Source organism: Rhamphochromis longiceps, linkage group LG14 (assembly GCF_057381845.1).
Source record: "Rhamphochromis longiceps isolate RC_006_pf linkage group LG14, R_longiceps_female_GT1.1, whole genome shotgun sequence".
In the NCBI taxonomy this organism is placed as follows: Eukaryota; Metazoa; Chordata; class Actinopteri; order Cichliformes; family Cichlidae; genus Rhamphochromis; species Rhamphochromis longiceps.
The window spans coordinates 19,035,455-19,058,015 of NC_140570.1; the positions used below are offsets into that span (position 1 = coordinate 19,035,455).

The window sequence follows — 22,561 nt, forward strand, 5'->3', positions numbered from 1 at the left end:
ATCTGAAAATGCCTTTCTTAATTGCAACAGATTACGTTGGTTGCACCCTGAATCCTTATCAGAATTGTGAAGGTAAGTAAACGGCTAATTATAGCACAACATTCATAAATAGATTTCTATAAATGGAATAACTGCCTGTAAACACTGACCGAACCAATATTCCTGTGGGACAGTCGGTATTTAACTGGTTTGCAGCTTTATTGTGAAAAGCTGTTCCTCTAAATTACGGTAATATTACTGAAGAACCTGCAGCCTTGTAATGGCATATGAATCACTGTATAAAAAAAAATAAATAAATAATCACACTATTTTGATATTTTAATAACCTTTTTATTATAAGAACAGGCTAAACTGATCATTGCCATTGGTGGTACAAAATTTAGTTGTAATGTTGTCACTTCTCCCTTCGTTTTGTGCCTGGAAAAACCTTCTTTAGTTACTGCAGATTACAGTCGTTTCATGCTAAAGTGTTCTTGGACTACTTCTACAAGGGAGTCATAGATAGATTGATAGATAACTCATAACATTATTACTCCCTACCTAATATTGTGTTGGTCCCCCATTTCCTATAAAACAGTCCTGACAGTCCAGTTCCCGGATGGTATACTGGGGTATCTGGTCTTACATCCCAGTCTCGGGGAACAGAAGCACAACATAAGGGTTAACCCTCAAGGTGGAGTTTTATTGCTACCAAAACTAACAGTGCTAACTCTGGGGTGAACAAAGGCTACAATAATAAACAAAACAAGCTATTCCAAAAGAAGCTGCTACCTAAACCCTGCATGAAACAAAAGCCAAATAAAAGACAACCACTACCCTAACTCCCTAATTTAATGAACAAGAGAAAAGGTAAAGAAAACAATTAGGCAGTTCATCCCTTCTGCTTTAGTGCTTATTTAGTGGAAAAGAGTATTTACAACACTGTTTACAAAACTTGACGGTTCTCTGAAGACACGCACAAAAATTTGTCACAGAGGGTTTGGAGGCCAACGACAGGTCTATGTAATTATTTTTGTGCCATTGTTCTGAGCACATGTTAAAAAAAATTTGCAAGTACAAGTGTTGCATTTTGAGGAGAAATTTATTTTGAGCGAAGAAAAACTAAATTTGAGCAAACAAAATTCTTCTTCTTTGCTATTATCCATATACACACACAATAACAGCCCCTCTCGCTCGATTGATAACGACACCACATATTTGCAAAAGTGTTCTAACGTTTTTGGAGATGCCCGTTACCCACCAGCTGACTGCACAGCTGGAGTGGCCATTGGCCGATAGTGATTTTTTGTTTTTATGTTTGTTTGTTTTTGTAACAATATAAACTATGAAGGTGGTGGATTTGCAAAGTGGTCATGATGGACTCTGGACTCAGGGATCCATATCCTGCTGAATGAGACTGTAGTCATTGGAGTTTCTTTTTTTTTTTCTTGCCTTGATTGACCTGATCTATTATTTAAGAATAAAAAAACAAAAAGCTGAATGAGAAAGAACAACACATGATTTTCTATAAAAGAACAACATAACTGCCTGGAAACACATGAAAAAATAAATGCTATTTAACTTGTTTGGGACTTAAAAACAAACAAAACAAACAAAACAAACAAAACGCTGTTCCTCTACATTTTTGTGATATTTTAAATATTACTGAAGAACATACACACTTGGAATGAGTTATGAATCACTGTGTGTAAAAGCCCCACATTTAAAATTTTTATTATAAATACCTTTTAAACTGATTTTTATGATTCATTATGAGATTTTTAGTTATGTCTTCCCCTACCCTCTTTTATATATCTCAAAGAACCTTCCTTTCTTGCCATAGGTTACATGGATGCTGATCAGGAATCTGGTGGTAGGCAAAAAGCTAACCTTTTTGTTGGTTTGTTTTTCTTCTCTAAATGCTGGTAAACACTGAACAAACCAACATTTCTTTGTGATACAAATACTATGCTATTCATTTGCAATTTACATATAAAATGTTGCCCCTATAAATCTTTGCGACACATTAAATCCTGTGGGAAAAAAGTTGCACTGTTGTAAGGAATCACAGTGTGTTAAAATGTTCACTTTTTTTCTTTTTTTTTTTTTTACAATTTTGAACATTTAACAAGCTTATTTATTTTAAGTTTTTAAGTTTTAAATGGATTGTTGCGATTCATGGCATGAAGCTTAGCTTAATCTCTTTACCTTCTTTGTTTTCCACAGATTACATGGATTGCGCACTGCCTCTTGATCAGGATTATGAAAGTGAGCAAAAATTCTAAATAAAACAGAAACACAGATGTGTGTTTATGTTCTGTAATTAGAGTGACTGCCTGTAAACACTGAACAAAACATTTCTGTAGCACAGTTACTGTTTAACTTTTTTGCAACTTTAACATGAAAAGTTAATTCTTTTTTGTGATATTTTAAATCCTGCTAAAGAACTTGTGCCTTTGAAATTAGTCATTAAACAGTGTAAAAAGCCACACATTTAAATATTTTCAGGTATTTCAACAATCTTATATTATTATAGTATAGCATTATAGTTATTAAGTTGAAGTCTTGAAGACACAAACGTTTCAGTTATTCTAAAATTATGTTTAACTTACTTATCTCAATCAGAAGACATGCCCTGTGCTAAAGTTAAATTTAAAAGCTAAATGCTATAGAAAGTGTTTTTTTTTATTTTTTTATGAATACATGGCTGTAAACACTGAAATAACTACCGCCTTTTTGTGGAACAGTTGACATTTGCCTTTTCCTTTGTAGTCATTAACAATTTGCCCATGTTAAGTAGTACTTAAGGTGAATCATTTTATTACCATAAAAATCCAGTTTTTAGTAGTTTCATTTCTTAATTCTCATGTCAGAAAAATTTACTATTTATTTTAAAACCTTGAAGTGAAAAAGTGTTTTTAGTGTTGTGACACATCTTTTAAAAAAGAAAAGAAAAACAGAACAATGAAAAAAATAACCTTTCCAAAGAAATTGTCCTACATTACAAGTTACAAACCATTACACTGGGTGACAGTTTACTTAGTTAAGACCCCCACATTACGTGGAATTGGAGGGCTTTTATTTGCCTTGTTTTAGACAGGCATTGTTGCCCATGGTCATGGATGTGGATTTCTGTTTATTGTGGAGGAATGAACTTAATCAAATGTTCATCATTTTAAAGGAAGCTTGTATCAAAACACCAAAATCCGATGTATTATGCATTTAATAACAGTAAATTGATCTATATCAGGGTTTTGTTTATCTGTTCTCTCACCAGCTTGTAGCTACAAACCTAGAAATAAGTCTGACAGCAAGACAGGGGTATTTACTCAGATGAAGAAGATACTAAGTGACTTTTGGAAATCTTGTAAGACGGTGGCTGATGGTGCTCTAAAATCTGTGTCTGAAGGTAATGTTAGATGTAAGTAGATAAATCCAATAAACTATCAGCTTCCATCATTTACAGAATGTCAGACAGTTGTAGTTGGCTCATCACATGTATGTGTAGTGTGTGCTAGTGGATCAGGAAAAAGAAAATAATAATATGAAAATATAGTCAACAAAAACTTGAATGAGGCATTTAAATATATTACAAATGTTTCAAAGTTTATGGTGGTTTATGGATTGCTTTATATTGTAGACTTTTTATGTCTTCACATGTAGAATAATTATAATCAGGTCCAGCTTTTGTTTCATCTTTGGTTTTTCAGCTTCTGTGTCTGAGCAGCAAACCAGAGATCCTTTGCTGCAGTTAGTCTCCCTCCAGGAGGCAACTGGCAAGTGGTTGCTTGATCCAGCTCTGCCTACTGCACTGGGAAAGACGAACGAGGAGGTGGAGAAGTCAAAGCCAGTATTGGTGGGTTGCTGTAAATTTAAATCATTATATAAAGTGATAATATAAGATTTCATAGTATGAAACCTAATTAAAAATGTTCATATATAACACAAAGTTTTTGGGTGCCGTCATGGAAGGGACTGTACCTGGAGACATTGTGAAAGGAGTGATTGGGGGGAATGGCCTGTTTGCTCTAAATGAGAATGATGTTTTGTTATTGGACTTCTGTACTAGGTACAGGTTGGCCAACCAAACAATATGTTTTAGTGTAAGGTTGATTGTAAGTGTACTTTGTGCCAGAGCAAAAGGTCAGTGGTTGGTTTTGTTTTTGTATCTGATCAGAGGCAGTATGTCTTGCACACTTTGGTGGAGAGCAATGCTGTCAACTGACCGCCTAATGGTGAGTCGGACTAGATGGCAGGGAGGACTGCTAGACAGTCCTAGAAAACCTAAATGGGTAAAGAGGGAGGTTTTGGACCTCCCACGGGATGCAAGAGTAATGAGAGAGGCTGTAAAGGTTAAGGAGTAGGCTTTCTAGACTGGGTTGGCCCAGGGATACTCCCGAAGCAGGTATTGTGGGGCCAAATGGGGTGGCTTCAACAGTTGAACAGAACTTCAAGCAAAAACCTGGGTGTGGGATGAGTTCAGAGAAGCTATGGAGGAGGACTTTTGGCAGGCATCAAAGAAGGTCTGTCAAGCTATCTCAGTACTCAGGAGGGAAAAGCTGGGTTTGGCCCAAGCCATGTTTAGTTGGGGAGGAGAACTGCTGTCCCGTGGAGGAAAAGGCATGTTGAGGAACTCTAAAACCCAAGCAAAACGTTCCATATGAAGGAAGGAGAGCCTGAACACTTGGGGTAAGTCTCACCGGTTACACTTGCAGACGGTCACCAGGATTGTTGAGAAGCAGGAGGAAGGGTTACCTATATGCGCTTTTAATGTTGGGACAGTGCCTGTGGAGTGGCAGTCCAGGGTGGTGGTTCTCATTTTATTATTATTATAAGAAATTATTGGGGTATTATGCTGCTTAGCCTCCCAGGGAAAACTTAATTCAGGGTATTTTGAAAAGATGTTCCGTCCAATCATTGAACAGGAGGAGGAGCAGGAAGGTTGCCTGTTGTTTTCGATCCTATTCTAAAATTTCAAGAAGGACATCTGCTTTGGGAATCTCAGAATAACATCTGTTTTTTTGCAAATAATATATATATATATATGAGAATGATGTATATATATATATATCATCATCATATATATATATATATATATATATATATATATATATATATATATATATATATATATATATATATCTCAACCAACATAATCTGTCGCAATTAAGTGATATATGTGGTTCTGTATGCTTCATTGGAGCGTGACCTTCTGTGTTACATTAGCACACATCTATTCCATTCAACCACTGATACTTTTCACTTCTCATATCCCATGCTTGTTATTTCCTTTTTTTGAATAAAGTAATGATTAGCAACACAATCTGTCTTGTCTTCCCTCTGTCATTTGCCATGGGCCAGCTTGTGACAGTATCCACTGGAGCAATTTGTCACAGTTTGAAATGGTTGGTATGAGAGTCAGCACCTCCAAGTCTGAAGTCATGATTCTTTGTTGGAAAGTGGTGGGATATTTCCTGGATTCTTGTGGTTAAGAGAAATGTGAGCCAAAACGTGAATCTTTCAATTATCCAGTCCATTTACATCCCAGCCCTCACCTATGATCATGAAATATGTGTAATGACCATAGAATAAGGTCATGACTGCACACGCGGCTGAATTAAGTTTGCTCCGTAGGGCTCAGTCTTATAGATGGGGTGAGAAGCTCTGACATGTAGACAAATCTTGAACTAGAACTGCTGTTCCTCCATCTCAGACAGAGTAGGTCGAGGTAATTTAGCCATCTGTAAGGATGCTTCCTGGGCGCCTTCCTTTGTGAATATTTAGAGCATGACCAAAAGGGAAGAGACCCCGGGAATCTGCTGGAGAAATTATATTCCTTGTCTGGTCCTGGAATGCACTTGGATCTCCCAGAAGGAACGGGAAAAATATATGGATTAGTCTGCTGCCACTATGACCTACTTCAGATGAGCATAACATAAAGATGGATACAACTATAACATAAACAAATTACATTGAAGGGAGCAAATGGAGCAAAAAATATTTATTATCAGTCAAAGTATTTCAGTGCCTTCTTTCAGATTATTTATGTTTTCAAAGTGGTAGGAAACAAGATCATAATCATTGGGTAGCATTTTCCATGTGAAGGATTGTGTTCTGTCTATATCATTTGATTTTGTTTGATTTGGTGAATTAGGCCAACAAGGAAATTTGGGCTACCATTCTGGCTCTGATCTGGCTTCATGGTTTAAAGATGGATTCAAAGAATGAGTGGGATCTTCTGGCTATGAAGGCTGCCTCATGGCTCCGTGCTCAGAATGGTAGTAACCCTTATGAAAGTGCTAAAGTGCTTTTTAACACTGGTTGATGCCACACTCAGCTGTCTTTCTTTGTTTTGTGTTTTCAGCACCATGGGTGACAGAGTGTGTGGAAGCTGCAAATTTACTGTTGGGTTGCAGCGTGATGAAAGAAGCTCTGGGACTCTGAGGGATTTCTTATGAACCCTTTTCCAATAGTACCTACTTGATTTGGGTCAGCACGGCTCAACTCTGTTTTTAGCCTTTTCCATTAAGTGATAGTATCTGGTAGTGGATAGTTTTTTAGTACCTCCTCAGCCGGGGTTCCAAGCGATCCATGCAAGTAGAAAATGTGACATCAACAGACTGCGTGCCACAAATTGATTAGTCAGAGGTGTCACTCGATGAATCATGAGAGCGTCTATTTAATGACTAACCAACTAAACTGTCATTTTTGAAACCTAACAACAAGGGCAATGGCTACACTAAAGACAACACTGTGATCACTGACTCTGCCAAAAAGCCACAGACTGAGCAACAGGTATAACACTACCTTTCTTGTGGCGTTCGTGTCACATACAAATGATATTACAGTCATGCCTGCTTACCTGATGAATGGTTGTTGTCTGCCACTAATTTTAGTATATCACCTTTGTGATTCATTTTATTACTTTGGTTCAAAAATGTCGTGCAGAGAAAGGGACACTCCAAAACAAACAACAAACACATCTCCTACTACTGTCCAAGTTGCGGCATTTTTTTATTTACTTAGTCAGTTATTAGTTATCGGTGCAAAATCTCCACGTACTGACAAGTACTGTAATTCTATGAATACATCGAGAAGTTAAACAAGAGAAACTGTATGCAGGTGGATTATGGCAGTTCTGTTTTTACAATAATAAAAATCAATAATCAGCAAGTAAAACCTTGATTTGTGACTTTTATTCTATTTCATTATTTATTTTTTAAATCCTGTCTGGCAGCTTTGCAATCAGAATTGTGATCTGAATGCATTTTTGCTTTTTTTTTTAATAACATTAAACTTTTGGATATATGCTACTATAGTAGCATAGGGCCACTGAAGGTAGAAAAAAATAAAGGGGAAGGCTGTGCGTGTGTGTCAGTTATTTTTTTGTGCAGTGGTTTTTATGCACTGGTTTATCTGGTAGGTATTAAATATTATAAATATTTAAATACACCAAATATTTAATAATTTAATAAAAAAAATTTCTACCTGTTGTAGCTAAGAAGCCACCCACAGGCCCTTTGCTGACATTAATCTCCCTCCAGCAGGCGTCTGGCTGCTGATTGCTTGATGCGCCTCTGGCTATTGCACTGGGTAAGACCAGCAGTGAGGTGGAGAAATCAGTGCCTGGAAAGGTGACTTGTTCATCTTAATAAATAAAATCAAAAACTGATAATTTGAGATACTGTTATAATAATAATAATGATAATATAGCAAAATTTGAATACAAACACATGATGTATAAAAATGTATGGAACGACCAGACAACATTATGTGTGCGTTATCATTTGTTTTAATTATATAATTAGAATTGTTATATATTTGTATTGTACATTGGTATTTGAAATTTGTGTTTACCGTTGTAAACAAATAAATAGATAAATCAGAATTGTTCTCATAACATTGATAAAGTAAAGACAGCTACTGTAGCAGCTCTTTCAGAAAGACTGTTCCTTACTTTTCTCTCCCCCTTTCTGGTGATGAAATTCATACTTTGTTACTTGTTTAACACATAAAGACTATAAGAACATTTTCCCAGGTTTCCCTCTGTAGCCACCCTACAGTCTTCTGTACCAAGACTTTTAAACGCAGGGTTCAGGTCCTGATGACTGTGTTCTCAGAGCTAAGGCTGCGAAAAAAGCTCCACCCACATCACAACAAGTAAGTGGAGAATATCAGATAGAGGTGACATATCAGTTGAGTCTGTGCTGTGTGAACACTTTGGCCTTTAATATTTACAAACGGGGACGGCAGTAAACCATCTGACATCTGACACACATGTTGGGCTTTAGAGGTAAGCTCCTACCGTGCATTTATTTAAGCAGCCTGATCACTTGCTGCTCAGCAACACATTACTGCACACTGACACGAAAACCTTAAAACTAAGGATAGCAACCTGGATGCTGTCACATTGAAATTCTTTATTAATTTTGTTTATATGTTTTTATCGTGATATAAAGAAATGTGGTTGTGCTGCAACAGACAACCGCATTTACAGAGAGACATCTGTGTGTGTGTGTGTTGGGGGGGTGGTGGTTGGGGTGTTGCTCTTTATTTTTAATTCGATGATGCAAACAACAGGAAGAACTAAACCGGAAGGCGCTTCAGGCTAGCTGTTACCTGTCATCAAAACAGTGGTATGCGGTGACGATTCTGCCCACCTCACCCACCACACATACACATAAGAAAAACACATTCCTCCACCATGTAACAATTTCACAACATAAATTGGACCAGTTTAAAGCACTATTTATGCTGCCTGTCTGCTTTCAAACACAGAGATCTTAAGCCTAACTAAATATCTACTATAATACCAAGAGTATTCACTGTTAGCTGACAATGCTGACAAGTGATTTTCAAACCATTCCCTTAGGAAAAGAAACAAGAAAACAAAATGAAAACACCTCACTATAAAAAAAAAACTGTATGACTGGAAAACTGTGCATAAGTAATCAAATTAATAATGCAATTAAAATTTAACTAACTATTAAGATGTTCCTATTAGCATTAAAATAATGTTCTTGGTTCATAGGTACAAAGATGAACTTCTCCAGTCCGCTAACTCTCCAAAAGGAACGAGGAGCTGATTCAAAGAGACTTCTGTTTTCTCTCTGACCACGTTTGGATTTTGTAATATTTTAATGTAACTGGTTACTGGTTATAATGGCACATAATATCTTGCTTCACATATTGTTTGTGATAGAGATAATATCTAATTAAAAACAGTATTTGAAAAGAGGGACAAATAGCAGAAATACAGTCTGCAATGTCATACATTTCGTGTTTGTCTTTGTGTAGTTCTTTAAAAAAAAATGAAAAATTAAAGTATAAAAACTCAGAACTACAAAAATCTAGTCTTTCATGTTAATTCAGTTTGAATAATATTACTATTGAATAGTCAAATGAAAGTCTGTTTAAATTAAATGTAACTTCCAGAATAAACATTAAAGAAAGTGTCTTATATAGTTAACACAGTCAAAGTTATGATTCAACTCAAAAATCCATGAAGGATGAAAGCAGTCTTAACAACAACCTCAAATATCGGGGTACGAAAAACACTTGACACTAGCAGAAACCCTCAAATTCAAACATGTAAAAGGTTTCATAACTACATATGTGGAAATAAGTAAGATATTACATGGAATTATTTACATGTTAACCGAAAAATAACTACTGTAAGTCATTCCATCTCAAATTGGGCAATTTGTAGAATCTTTTCTGCTTGATTGTCACTGATTTGAATAAAATTTTTATGATACAAAATTTGAGCAGCTATAATTATTGCAGTCAAAATTTTGTTTTATAACTAAAATACTTTTCAACATACATATTTTTGAAAAATGACTCGTGCACCTACTTAAATGGTATTTTTTTCATACATTGAAACTGCAGCAATGTTTGAACATGAAGGTTGATTCTGTTCATCTGGTTGTAGCGTTTTCAGCGAGAGAAACGTTTCATCACTCATCAAAGTGACTTCTTCAGTCTCACCTGACTGCAGGTTTCCCCAACCTTATTGACAGTACATTTGCATAATGACTGAAACCAGCACCACTGAAGGAACAATGGGATGGGAGGTCAGTTCCTGTTAGCAGAGACGGGTCTTCCAGCGGAATCTGCATGAATATTGAAGATACTTATATTGTCTAGACGGAGGAATAATCACACGTGGGGCATCGGCTTTTCACCGGAACAACACTTAGTTTTTATTATTGAACTCTCACGTGCACTCTGCAGCATAACAGGAAGCATCCTTTCAAAATAAAATCACAACAGATGACAACGAGGGCATACCTATTAACTAGCTCAACAGTTCCTTCATCATGATTATGCAAATTCTCATGACCACTGATCAACAGCTGAAGTCTGAAGAAGTCACTTTGATGAGTGACGAAACGTTTCTCCCACTGAAAACGCTACGTCCAGATGAACAGAATCAACCTTTGGAGATTTACTTACCTGGATGACTGAGAATGCATCAAGATCTCTGAACATAAATATCTAAAAGATGTTTAAAAATAAAAGCCAGTATATGTGTATACTGGTCTTTCTTACTATCAAAACAAATCAGAATCTATACTCTTGGACAAATATAAACATGTACTGGCTAAAAGAAAAAATTCTGTCAAAACAGATTTAGCTGAAATGTTTATGATATAAAGTTGGAATATATATAATGAATCTTATAAAATTATTGTAAATTGTTTAAATGTATGAAATGCTCTGTCAACCCACTTCCAGGCACATGTTTTTTGGGGGGTTTTTTTGCCTTTCAGGTGAAAAGTTTAAACATGAATACCTCAATGAAGGAGTTTCTACATAAATTTTGGTTACAGATGAGCATATTTTTCATTTTCTCGACCTGGATCACTTTTCTATTCTGTTATACATATTCTGCTTATAACTGAGAATATATCTTAGTGTTAACCTGAATTAACTCTCTTCGGAATCACATGACTGCCAATCTTTTGTTTGAAATATGGAATTTATAAAGTGATTGGAGGATGGACATGCCATTCTGTACTGGTGCTGTCCTTTAAGAATATTGAAAGAAAACATTTGACTGACCCTCATCATACCTGCAGTTCTCTTTCTGCTGAAGTTACAGCTGTAAAAAAAAAGAAAAAAAAAAAAAAAAAGGTTTACTTCTAATCAGTCACATTTGTTTACAGGTAAGAAATGTAAATCTTTCGAGGTGGTTTATGTTCCAGCCTCTTGGGTGCCCTACACTCTGCCTTTCTCTGCCCGAGTGTCCTCTCCTCGTCCAATCTCTAAAGTAGAGTCCAACTGTTCCCTGGACCCTCTCCAGGACCTCAACACTGATCAAACCCAGGCCACGGTAGGTAGAGTGCTAATATTTCTGCTGTGTGTGGTTGTTACTTATAACTGAGAACTAAATATGAATGTGTTTGTGGTGTGCAGGTCAAACTGGCTGCAGGACACAAGTTTGACAGAGATGTTGAACTGCTGATTTATTACAAAGATGCTCACCAGCCCACTGCTGTGGTGGAGGCAGGACAGGCCTCTGCTGAGCCGGGTGAGTGAAAATGAGTGAAGTTGTTTGCTGCAATTTGTTGGAATAAACAGTAAAAACTGCTTTGCGTCATTTTTCTGTCCCTTTCATTTTTCAGGCACTCTGATGGGTGATCCAGTGGTGATGGTGAGTTTGTACCCTGAGTTCCCCCAGTCTGTGATGTCTTCAGGGACTTCTTGTGGAGAGTTTGTGTTCTTAATGGATCGATCTGGAAGTATGGACTATGCTATCAGTAAGAGTGAGCAGGAGGAAACTCATATGAGCTCTGCCTGGGTATCCTTAATACGTTATTACAGTCATAACATCTTTAATAGTGTCCCTCTCCGCTCTGCTGCTCCTGTTAAAGAACTTACCAATGGGCTGCTATTTCAACATTTACAGTTTTGGGTCCAGTTATGAACACATCTTCCCGTGAGTCTCTCCCTCGTATCAGTCAGCCCAACAAAAGACTTTCTGTTTTTGGTATGAAGTGCATGTAATTGTGTACTGATATTCATGTGAGGGCAGTAAGAGTGTGGAGTATAGCCAAGAGACCATGCAGGAGGCGCTGAAGAATGATGATCACATGGAGGCTGATTTGGGAGGATCAGGGATGCTGGAGCCCCTCAAACATATTTACAACCAGCCTTGCATTCCCAGTCACCCTAGACAGGTAACATGCACAGTGGCTCTAATTAATTTTCTGGGGACTTCTTGTAATCATAACCTTACTGCTTGCCTAACTCTTACCTTAACCTCCTAAGACCCGAGCTCTTTCATGGCATGCATTTTTAATTTCTCTTTATTATTTGGGCTGATTGGATGTAAAAACTGATGAATGTAAAAACAAAGAAATATCTTTTTACCTGATTTTGCTCTACAAGAGCCTGATAGTCACATACAAGGACATTCGTTTTGGCAGTTTTGGCAGTATGGCCTCGTAAGTGGTATCAGGCCCTTGTAGAGCAAAATTGTGTATTGTGGTCTAGACAACCCAAAATGTCATGTCCACATATGTGGATGCCAAGTCCTAGGAAGTTAAAACAACCATTTGCCTTGGAATGTAATTACTTATGTCATTGCACATGTCTTTCTTTACATCTCCATAACAGGACTGTATAAACAGACATAATTTCTACAACATGAGTAAAACTGACATCAAACACAAATGTTCCAAGAACGAGTTGATGGTGGATTTTGCAATTTGTACCATAGTTGCATCTACTAAACATATCAGACACGTTTGAATCTCAGTGACCTCAACTTCAAGATGGAGGTCAGAATCAGAATCAGAATACTTTATTCATCCCGAGGGAAATTAGGGGTCAGGTTTTCAGAAAAATACTTAAGATTTGCACATCTTTATGGCCTATTTCACCTATCATGTAGTACAGGCACTATCTACTAGGAGGCTAAGAGGACTGGCAACTGCCTGTATTTTGTTGTTTCGTTTTTGTTGCAGGTACTAACTGTGCATTGTTCTTTGCACATTACAATACAAACATTTGTGCTTCTGAAACCTAACTCAGCTCTCAGAACAAGCTGTGTGTTTCTGGATGTAATGTTATGTGCCAACTCTCCTGTCTAGCTGTTTGTCTTTACTGATGGAGAGGTGTGGGACACCAAAGAAGTGATAGATCTGGTAAAGAAGAACTCAGATTCTCACAGGTGAAACCACAAAAACACAACTATATCTACACAATTCCCAGAATGTCCAAAATGTCCTCTATGTACTCAAAGAAAACTGTTGTATTGCAGGTTTTTCTCTTTTGGGATTGGGGAAGGGGCCAGCTCTGCTCTCATCAATGGGATGGCCAACGAAGGAGGAGGTCACGCTCAGTTCATCACAGGGACTGACAGGATGCAAGCAAAAGTAAGACATGAAACACAATTAAAAGTCACATTAAACATTGCAGCAGCAGCAGATCCATATTTGAGATCAGACCTGCAGTGAGTAAAATGTGCGTTCCAGCTGTTTGTGTATATTTGGAGAGATTTTCATTATTTTTCAGGTGATGCAGTCGCTGCGATTTGCTCTGCACCCTATTGTCACAGTCATATGGGATTTACCAAAGGAAGGGTCTGTCACTGTCCTCTCTCCACCAATCACAATACTTTTCAAGGGTCAGAGGTCACTGATTTATGCCCAGCTCACTGGACAGGTAAGAGCAGCACCTTCTCGTTTTGTTGTTTAGGTATTTGATGACAGTAATTAACGTGACTTCTGACCCTGTGATTCTGTGTCAGAGCTCAGAGGCAGCAGAGGGCTGTGTGACGGTGAAGTACAGCATGGCAGGTCATCCCTCTGAGAACCAGCTGCACTTCAGTCTCAGACCTGCAGAGGACACTGGGTAAAACAGTCTAATAATGACAGCACTGTGAGAAAGGCTACACTATTTAGTAAAATTTAGTTTGCCAATTACAAAATACCAATGTGTGCTAGTACTGATTATAAATAAGATATAAACAAAAGACAGAAGAATCTCACTTCCAGCACAGGTGCAGTCATTGTTTGATTCGTCCAGCTTATCTTGGTTCTCTTTCCTTTCAGCAACGCCTGAACTTGCAGCCTGATCTCATCTAACACTTTATGATAAAATGAAACTGACATCATGCACTTTATTTTTCTGCAGATATTTCTTTCACACTAAACAAGTGACTCATTTCTCACAATAAACATTAGACTGAAACATTCACACACATGTGGTCAGGCTCCTGAGTGAAGTGAAGTCACAGGTGTTTTGACTGTTTGTGGTTTGCTGACTGAGTGACTGCAGTTTAGGTAATTTTGTTTAAGATGCACAAAGTGCACATATCGCTGACGTCTTTTAAAAGCTGGCTTAACCAAGTACTCATTTTACTCTTTACCTCGTTTTTATGGTTCTTACATTTTACATTCTGATGACAGCATTTACTGATTTAATATTCCAGCTTTAGCCACCATCAACCAACTGGTTCATGTTTCCCTTAGCTCAAACTTCATGATTCACAAAACACAGGAATAATTAAATTATTTTAATTAAAAAATTAAAAGAAAAAGAAAAAAATAGTTTGCAGTCTGCTATCTGTGACATCCTGCAGCTATAAGAGGCATTTCTGAAGGAACTGACAGAATCTTCCATTTATCCTACAGTATATTTATCATTGTAAAGTATTTTACGCCGTAATGCTGTAAAAATTATATTTATCTCTGCTGATGAGTAAGAAAACACAGCAGTTACACTCCTGTGTTTAAAGATCAACCCTAATCATTGACAGTCAGAATTCTCTGCAAAGGTAAACTCTGCAGCTTGTTGTTTCAAACTGTTGACTTGCAGTTATGCATGGGGGTGCTGTCTGTGATATCCTGCAGCTATGAAGGCCATCGCTGAAGAAATGTTATGTCTGTGGTTTGTTGGTTTTGAAAGTGCTGCGGCATCAGTTGTAATAGGTTGATAGAGAGGAGCAGTTACACTCCTGTGTTTAAAGATCAACCCTAATCTGACCATTATTCACTGTAACATTGACAGTTAGAAACTGTCTGCAATGCTGTAAAACACATTAAAGTGTCATTTAATGTCATTTTATTGAGTCGTAAACACAGAATGTCTGCTGCTGATCTCAGTAAATGTAACAGGGAACCTCGATCTCTCTGTGCAAATATATAGGTGTGGGTAAACGGGGGAGGTTTGCTATAGATTTGCTGTAGATGACACTCTGTTTGAAAGTACAATAAAACTGTCATCAAAGCAGATTCTTTTTTAGGACCCTGTTTTAGTAGAATATTTACTACTTCTTTCTTTCTGTAAATGGAAGAGGAATGTAACGCTCTTAAACCGTTTGTATTGTTGTGTTTGATTATGAGTGCCTAAAGAGGAAATCATCAGGTAGGAATGTAGCTCATATTAATTTTATTAAAAAAATACCAATGTGCACAATGTGTTTAAAACTTTAAGACCTGAAGTTGAATAATTAAAGTTCATAAACACATCCATATATTGTACTGTATGTCTGTATCCATATATAGATTGGGTTGGACTATTATTTTGAAAGAAATAGGAATTTATATTTCTGTTCCATCTATTCTTCCATTTATTTTCTTCCACCACCAGTTGGTGAGTTGGATAGTGAGCTGTCAGTTCAGATCATCTCTTTACGCAAGTGTCCAGAATATATGGCTGCAGATCCGATGATGAGATTACAAAATTGATCATCAACTGAAAACCTAGGATGTCCGGGTGACACATGCACTTATTGCCATTCTCATGTTAAAACATGGTGGTCATTATGGACAAAGTCTGATAACAAAACACTACTCAGGTTCAGATAAGGCAGGCTGGTCCTCCCAATCACAATGCTTCAGGTCTCTCTGTCATTGCCCACGTGAGTGTTATGGTCAAGTCTTCCTGTAAAAAAACACCAGGGCCTCCGCCCCGATAACAGCCCTAACTTTGATTACAAAATTAATGGCAAGTTAATCCCCAGAGTTTGAGTCTGTTCATCTGGACGTAACGTTTTCAGTGAGAGAAACGTTTTGTCACTCATCAAAGGGACTTCTTCAGTCTCAGCTGACTGCATGTTTCCCCAACCTTATGAACAGTACATTTTTATAATGACTGAAACTAGCACCAGTGAAGGAACAATGGGCTGGGAGGTCAGTTCCTTGATCATTAATATGCAAATTCTCATGACCATTGATCAACAACCACTGATCAAAGCTTATTGACCAAAGACTGCTGATCAGTTGCCATGAGTACCATTCACAGAGATTTGGGAAATGGCTGCAATCACAGCATTGCAAGATGGCGAAAGATGTACCCTCAGGCCCCCTCCTCGACTCAGATATAGTCTTTCCCTTTTCACGTAAATGGCAAGTTTGAAAGAAATCTACACCAGGTGTTCACTTGTCTGTTGAATTTAGACCCCTTGTAGGTAGCATTTACCTCCAAACGTTTTATTAATGTGATGGTGGATTAGACTCTATTTATGTATGAAACTAAAGAGGATACAATGGTATAAAACAGACACTAATAAATGAATGTAGTAAAATGATAAACATTACAACTGTAGCTGTTTTCCTTCTTGTCTGCCGACTAACAGTCCACAGGTTGGGTGCTCGGACTCTGATTCGCTCCCTGGAGATAGAGGAGAGAGAGCACAAAGAACATGAAGATGGAGGAGTGAAGGAGACGCTGGTGCAGCTCAGTGTCCAGTCAGGAGTGAGCAGCTCTTTCACCGCCTTCATTCCTGTCAACAAAGACAACGGAGACACAATTCAAGGACGTTTTCTGCTGAGAAATATTGCAACACCCTGTGAGTTTACTGGCAGAAACTTTACTGGCAGATATAGCAGACAGTTTGTGAAATGACGTAACAACCAGACTTAACAAACAAATTAGAAGTTTTAAATGGTATTTAAAGTATTTATATATTTTTTTCAAAAATATTGCGAAAAAGTCTTTATTTGTTCTTTTTAACTGCTTTTTGTAAAATTGCTGACTTCACGTTTCTCATCTGGACTTCATGTAGTTGAAATGGAGAGTGATCGTCCATGGCGTGTATGTAAGTAAAAGCTTCATATTTATGCATTTCTAAAAATAAATGTAAACAAAACCATCTAATTTTTGTTTTAACTTATTTGAAACATTAAATGTAAAAAAAAACCCAGACTGTAATAAACATAGACTGTCTCCTAAAGCAGCGATTAAAGAAGTTTAAAGGAGTTTTTTTTATAAATAGTACTATTGGTAGTATTTAGCGAATCACTATAATAACCGCATTTGATATTTCCTGTAATGCCTTAACCTCATACTAACCTATTTCCTCTTTCCTTTTTTCCTGTTATGGTTATCAATACCTACTCTGCAGCAAGACGTGCAAGGAGCTGGAGTAAGTAAAAAGCTGACTGAAAGCTCAAGAAATATTTAGCCTTTTCTATTCAAATGTTTCAAATAGTGCTGTCAGCGTTAATCTCATTAAAATGACATTGACGCCATAACCTCATTAAGGTGGCAAATCTCCGTTAGCGCGGTGGGGCTGCATGGTGCTAACGCGTTGCCTTGGTGGATTTCTGGGCTTCTCTGCTTAGGCTGCTGCCCTCAGGACCCGATAATGGATAAAAGGATACATTTATTTTTAATACAAGTCCTCAAATATTCTTGGTTCACAGGTACGAGGATGAACTACTCTGGTCTGTTAAATCTCCAAAAGGAACCAGGTACTGATACAAAGAGACTTACGTTTTTCTAAATGAACGTTTTTCTAAATGAACGTTTTTCAAAATGAACGTAAGTTCATTAAATAAATGACAATCGGTCATTAAATAAATTACCATTGTCATTTATTTAATCCTTAATTGTAAAGACTCGCTGCTTGGCATGTAATATTTTGCTTCACATACTTTTGTGATAGAGAGGATAATTGTAAATAAATAAATAAATAAATAAAAATAAAAACTGGGGATAATAGTACAAATACGCGTACGAGCAGCCTACATGTGGTTGTTGTGGCTGTTCTTTCAACATCAAATTTATATTAATTTAGATATCATTTTTATACTGCTTCTGTAGGCTCTTTAGTAACATGTTTTCAGAAGGTGGAGGACATATAATGAAATAAATAACCAGTTAAAAAAAATCCCCCCCAAAACCCCACATGTACTGAACAAATACATAGGCTAATAAATTTTGTTTTCTTATGAATAGTTTGTATTCATATGTATCATGTTCATAACAACGAGCTTGATATTTCTAAACAAAAAAATATTACATTTATCAATCATGTAAATTTCCTGCACCTCTCATAGACGTCCATGCGATGTCCAGAAAAGTTAGCTAGTCCAAAGTTAAAATGTTGAAAGTCATATTAACGTCTAACTTGGGTCATTGTTGGATATCCAGATTGTGGGCCTAGTTTGGATGTTGCATAGATGTCCAGAATTGGTAATGAACTGACGGACCCAATATAGACATGATCTGCATGTTTATGTTTTGCAAGTACAGTTCCTACAAAAAAACTAAATAATAAGAAAGTTATTTAAAAAATAGACTGGATAAGTTAAATATAAATATTAACAAAATTACACTTTTTCTTCTTTTTTTTGTTTTAAGTTGACACTTTGTTGGACAGAACCATGTTTAAATATCAACTTGGTTAACAAGTTTCTTTTGCTGAAATGTAAAAAGAAGAAACAAACAACCATTTTCAAAACATCTCTGATTTATGGTTTTTTGGTAATTCAGTTTGAATGTCAGTTCCTCTGAAGAGCATTGAGGTGGAGCTGAAGGTGAGGGACCATGTGGCTACAGTGGTCTCCACCCTGAACTACGAGAATAAGGAGGACAAACCATCAGAGGCTGTTTTTGTCTTCCCTCTGCCTGGAGATGCTGCTGTCTGTCATTTCAGTGCTAAGATCGGACAGACACAGATTGTAGCTGAGGTGAAGGAGAAACAGAAGGTGAGCTGGACAGTAAATATAACCTCATTATAAGTAAGATAATAATAATGGATTGGATTTATATAGCACTTTTCAAGGCACCCAAAGCACTTTACAGTGCCACTATTCATTCACTCTCGCATTCACACACTGGTGGAGGCAAGCTACTGTTGTAGCCACAGCTGCCCTGGGGCAGACTGACAGATTAATCTGAAAATATTGTTATAATATCTACATAGCTAAGGAATGCCTGGAATGTACAGCCGCTATAAATTTTATTTCACAGTCCTTAAATGTTTCTGTTTCACAGATACGATGATAAACCGCTGTGGAACCAGGTACTGATGGAAAATAAAGTCTTCTGTTTTCTCTGCATTCTCTGCATATTTACTAATTCCACACTTGCCCTGTGGACAGTCTTTATCCTTCAACCTTGGGTCCTCTACCAGAGGCCTGGGAGCCTGAGGGTCCTGTGCAATATCTTTGCAGTTCCTAGGACTGCGCTCTTCTGGACAGATGTTGTTTTCTGGGATCTGCTGGAGCCACTCGCCTAGCTTGGGAGTCACCGCACCTAGTGCTCCGATTACCACGGGGACCACCGTTACCTTCACCCTCCACATCCTCTCGAGCTCTTCTCTGAGCCCTTGGTATTTCTCCAGCTTCTCGTGTTCCTTCTTCCTGATATTGCTGTCATTCGGAACCGCTACATCGATCACTACGGCCGTCTTCTTCTGTTTGTCTTCCACCACTATGTCCGGTTGGTTAGCCACCACCATTTTGTCCGTCTGTATCTGGAAGTCCCACAGGATCTTAGCTCGGTCATTCTCCACCACCCTTGGGGGCATCTCCCATTTTGACCTCGGGACTTCCAGGTTATACTCGGCACAGATGTTCCTGTACACTATGCCGGCCACTTGGTTATGGCGTTCCATGTATGCCTTGCCTGCTAGCATCTTGCACCCTGCTGTTATGTGCTGGATTGTTTCTGGGGCATCTTTACACAGCCTGCACCTGGGGTCTTGCCTGGTGTGATAGACCCCAGCCTCTATGGATCTTGTACTCAGAGCTTGTTCTTGTGCTGCCATGATTAGTGCCTCTGTGCTGTCTTTCAGTCCAGCTTTGTCCAGCCACTGGTAGGATTTCTGGATATCAGCCACCTCCTCTATCTGCCGGTGGTACATGCCGTGCAGGGGCCTGTCCTTCCATGATGGTTCCTCGTCTCCCTCCTCTTTCTTGGGTTTCTGCTGCCTGAGGTATTCACTGAGCACTCGGTCAGTTGGGGCCATCTTCCCAATGTATTCTTGGATGTTCGTTGTCTCATCCTGGACTGTGGTGCTGACACTCACCAGTCCCCGGCCCCCTTCCTTCCGCTTAGCGTACAGCCTCAGGGTGCTGGACTTGGGGTGAAACCCTCCATGCATGGTAAGGAGCTTTCTTGTCTTTATGTCAGTGGCTTCTATCTCCTCCTTTGGCCAGCCTTCAAAAAAGATTTGTGTGTGGAAAGGAAGAAAAACAGGGTCAAAATTCGTACTTGTAACTTGAAACTTGAGTGCAGAGTTTCACACGTATTTTTTGGCTAAGTCCACACACAAATCTTTTTTACGCACACGCAAGTTCTTTTTACACATACAAATTCTGATTTACAAGTACAAAATATTTATGACCACAGTTTGAGCCCATAGGACTGGCCCTCAGCATGAAAAGGAACCGTATTTTGCATGCCCTCCAAGTGAAGGAAGCTCAAGCCAAACCCAGTATATGTTGGCGACATTACATTTCTGGGCTGGCATTTATTTTATACTGAATGAATGATTTTGTTGTGTAAAAGATACAAGTTTTATTATAGAAAAATATTAAGTTTTGTTTTATAAAATATGTAAATTAATTGTAATGTTGCAAAATTAATAATGATTGTTGTTTTTCTTTGGATAAAATTAATTAGATAAGTAAAATGATTTGTAAAGAAACATGTTTTGATGCTATAATAAACTTCCTTCTTCCAATAAATTATTGTTGGGGTCCCCCGGGCCTCAGATCAGTCATCTATGTAATGTTGTTTGGAACGAGGGTTACATAGTGTGATGTAGATATCTTTTTATCAGACACCAAAATTGGCAATACGTATTTGAGATCAATTGTGTTTGCACAGTTGTTTCATTTGATTGTCTTTGATTTGTTGAAGTAGGCCAACAATGAAGTGTGGGCCACCATTCCATCCATGCCACATTATCTGAATTTCTTTGAATTTTCTTTTTAACTAGTTCTATAATCATTGAGCCAACTAAATGGAGACAACCTATTAGTGCTGATTAATGAAAGTTTGCACCGTAAAATAAAGAATAAGGAGGAGGCAGTACAATTATTTTTAGTGTAAGAGTGTGAGCGTGAGACCTTTCAGGACTTCAGAGCTATTGCAAAGTAAAAATGTAAACCACATGTAACAAGTGTCACCTGGCAGTTTGTTGCTCTCTGCCAGGTGATTGGCTGAAGAGCTGTGAAAAGGTAGTGGGTGTGTGGGGTGAAGTCAGCGCTCTTCTGTGGAAAAAACCAGAGGCAATTAATTCACTCAGGTGCGAGTGGGTATACTGTCGGTAAGAGACTTTTGCCATTTTTGTTTGGATCGTTTGCTATTGCATGTGCCTATTTTTAATGTGTCATTGGACTTTTTTAGTGTAACCACGAATTTTAATAGAAGAATTGATCAAGCCCTAGATCGACTGCGCGCAGGGAAACTGATCAATATTGTAGGTATATTGAGTATTTGTTTTAGCTTCATGATTTTGAATGGTTTTATAAAATTGCTATTTTATTGGGTAATATTTTAATTGATAATGTTGTTTGTTTTTCAGCTGTGCTGTCTCTGCTGTCCTTTTTTTCGTTCTTTTGATTGATTTGTAATTTTGTTTTGGTTAGTCCGTCCAGTCCTAAAGGCGGTTATTGATTGAGAGTAAGTTGTGTAAGGGCGGACTAACCTCCCTTTTGTTTTGTTTTTTTGTTTAATTGTTTGTGCCACTTCCCTTTTTCTCCCAGATCACAGGCCATACATAGCACTGATTCCCAGCTGCGCTGAGACCCGAATTGTTTGCAGTGTGTGCCACGATTGCAGTGTCGCTAAGCGGAGTGTGACAGGTTGCAGTGTTGTTATTTTCGCACAGTTTGTGTGGTAAGTCTCATGTGCAGCTGGGATATCAGCAGGATGTGTTGTAAGTCCTGTCTGGAAATGACTGGGAATTATTATGTCTAACTTATGTAATAAATAAACGATCAATTTATTTCTTTGCCCCGTTTACTCATCCTTTGTCCTCGGTTACACACAGAAGGAATTCTAAAAAAAAAAAAAAACAATCCAAAGGAAAAATGTTTTGCAATTTGACGCTCCGCCCACCCAGTGCATATCGGTTGGTGGAAAAAACAAGGAAATGGGACGTACCCAGTAGTGAAGGAAACGGTTTCCAAGGCCTAATCCGTGGATCGACTTCCTTCGAGGCGTGGACGTCTATCAGCAGAGAATGTACCTTCACCTATCAGCAGAGAATGTCCCTTAGTCTGTAACACAGTCAAATATATTCTCAAGTAATATTCAAGCATGCCATTCAGCGTGTTAGTACGAGCTCGGGAGCAGCTTGGGAGAACAAGAAAACAGAGACTGCTTCAGA

At 37.9% G+C, this 22,561-nt stretch overlaps 1 protein-coding gene and 1 pseudogene across 1 annotated transcript; both read left to right on the top strand.

The window, feature by feature from the left end:
- Window positions 1–8: 8 nt before the first annotated feature.
- LOC146653926 (von Willebrand factor A domain-containing protein 5A-like) lies at window positions 9–7,083 on the top strand. The gene is made up of 7 exons (XM_085380099.1): window positions 9–72; window positions 1,823–1,852; window positions 2,206–2,247; window positions 3,257–3,388; window positions 3,690–3,835; window positions 6,134–6,257; window positions 6,344–7,083. The coding sequence occupies exons 1-7, from the start codon at window positions 9–11 to the stop codon at window positions 6,421–6,423; spliced, it is 618 nt and encodes a 205-aa protein (XP_085236225.1). The 3' UTR covers window positions 6,424–7,083.
- A 2,398-nt stretch (window positions 7,084–9,481) lies between these two features.
- Window positions 9,482–19,224, top strand: LOC146653927 (von Willebrand factor A domain-containing protein 5A-like; annotated as a pseudogene).
- The last annotated feature ends 3,337 nt before the right edge of the window (window positions 19,225–22,561 follow it).

What these genes read in the sequence shown, in the direction of transcription:
- LOC146653926 (XM_085380099.1), top strand. Translation starts at nt 9, where the DNA reads ATGCCTTTCTTAATTGCAACAGATTACGTTGGTTGCACCCTGAATCCT. An exon ending in TCCTTATCAGAATTGTGAAG is followed by an intron (nt 73 to 1,822) that starts GTAAGTAAACGG and finishes TTCTTGCCATAG; the next exon opens with GTTACATGGATGCTGATCAG. An exon ending in TGCTGATCAGGAATCTGGTG is followed by an intron (nt 1,853 to 2,205) that starts GTAGGCAAAAAG and finishes TGTTTTCCACAG; the next exon opens with ATTACATGGATTGCGCACTG.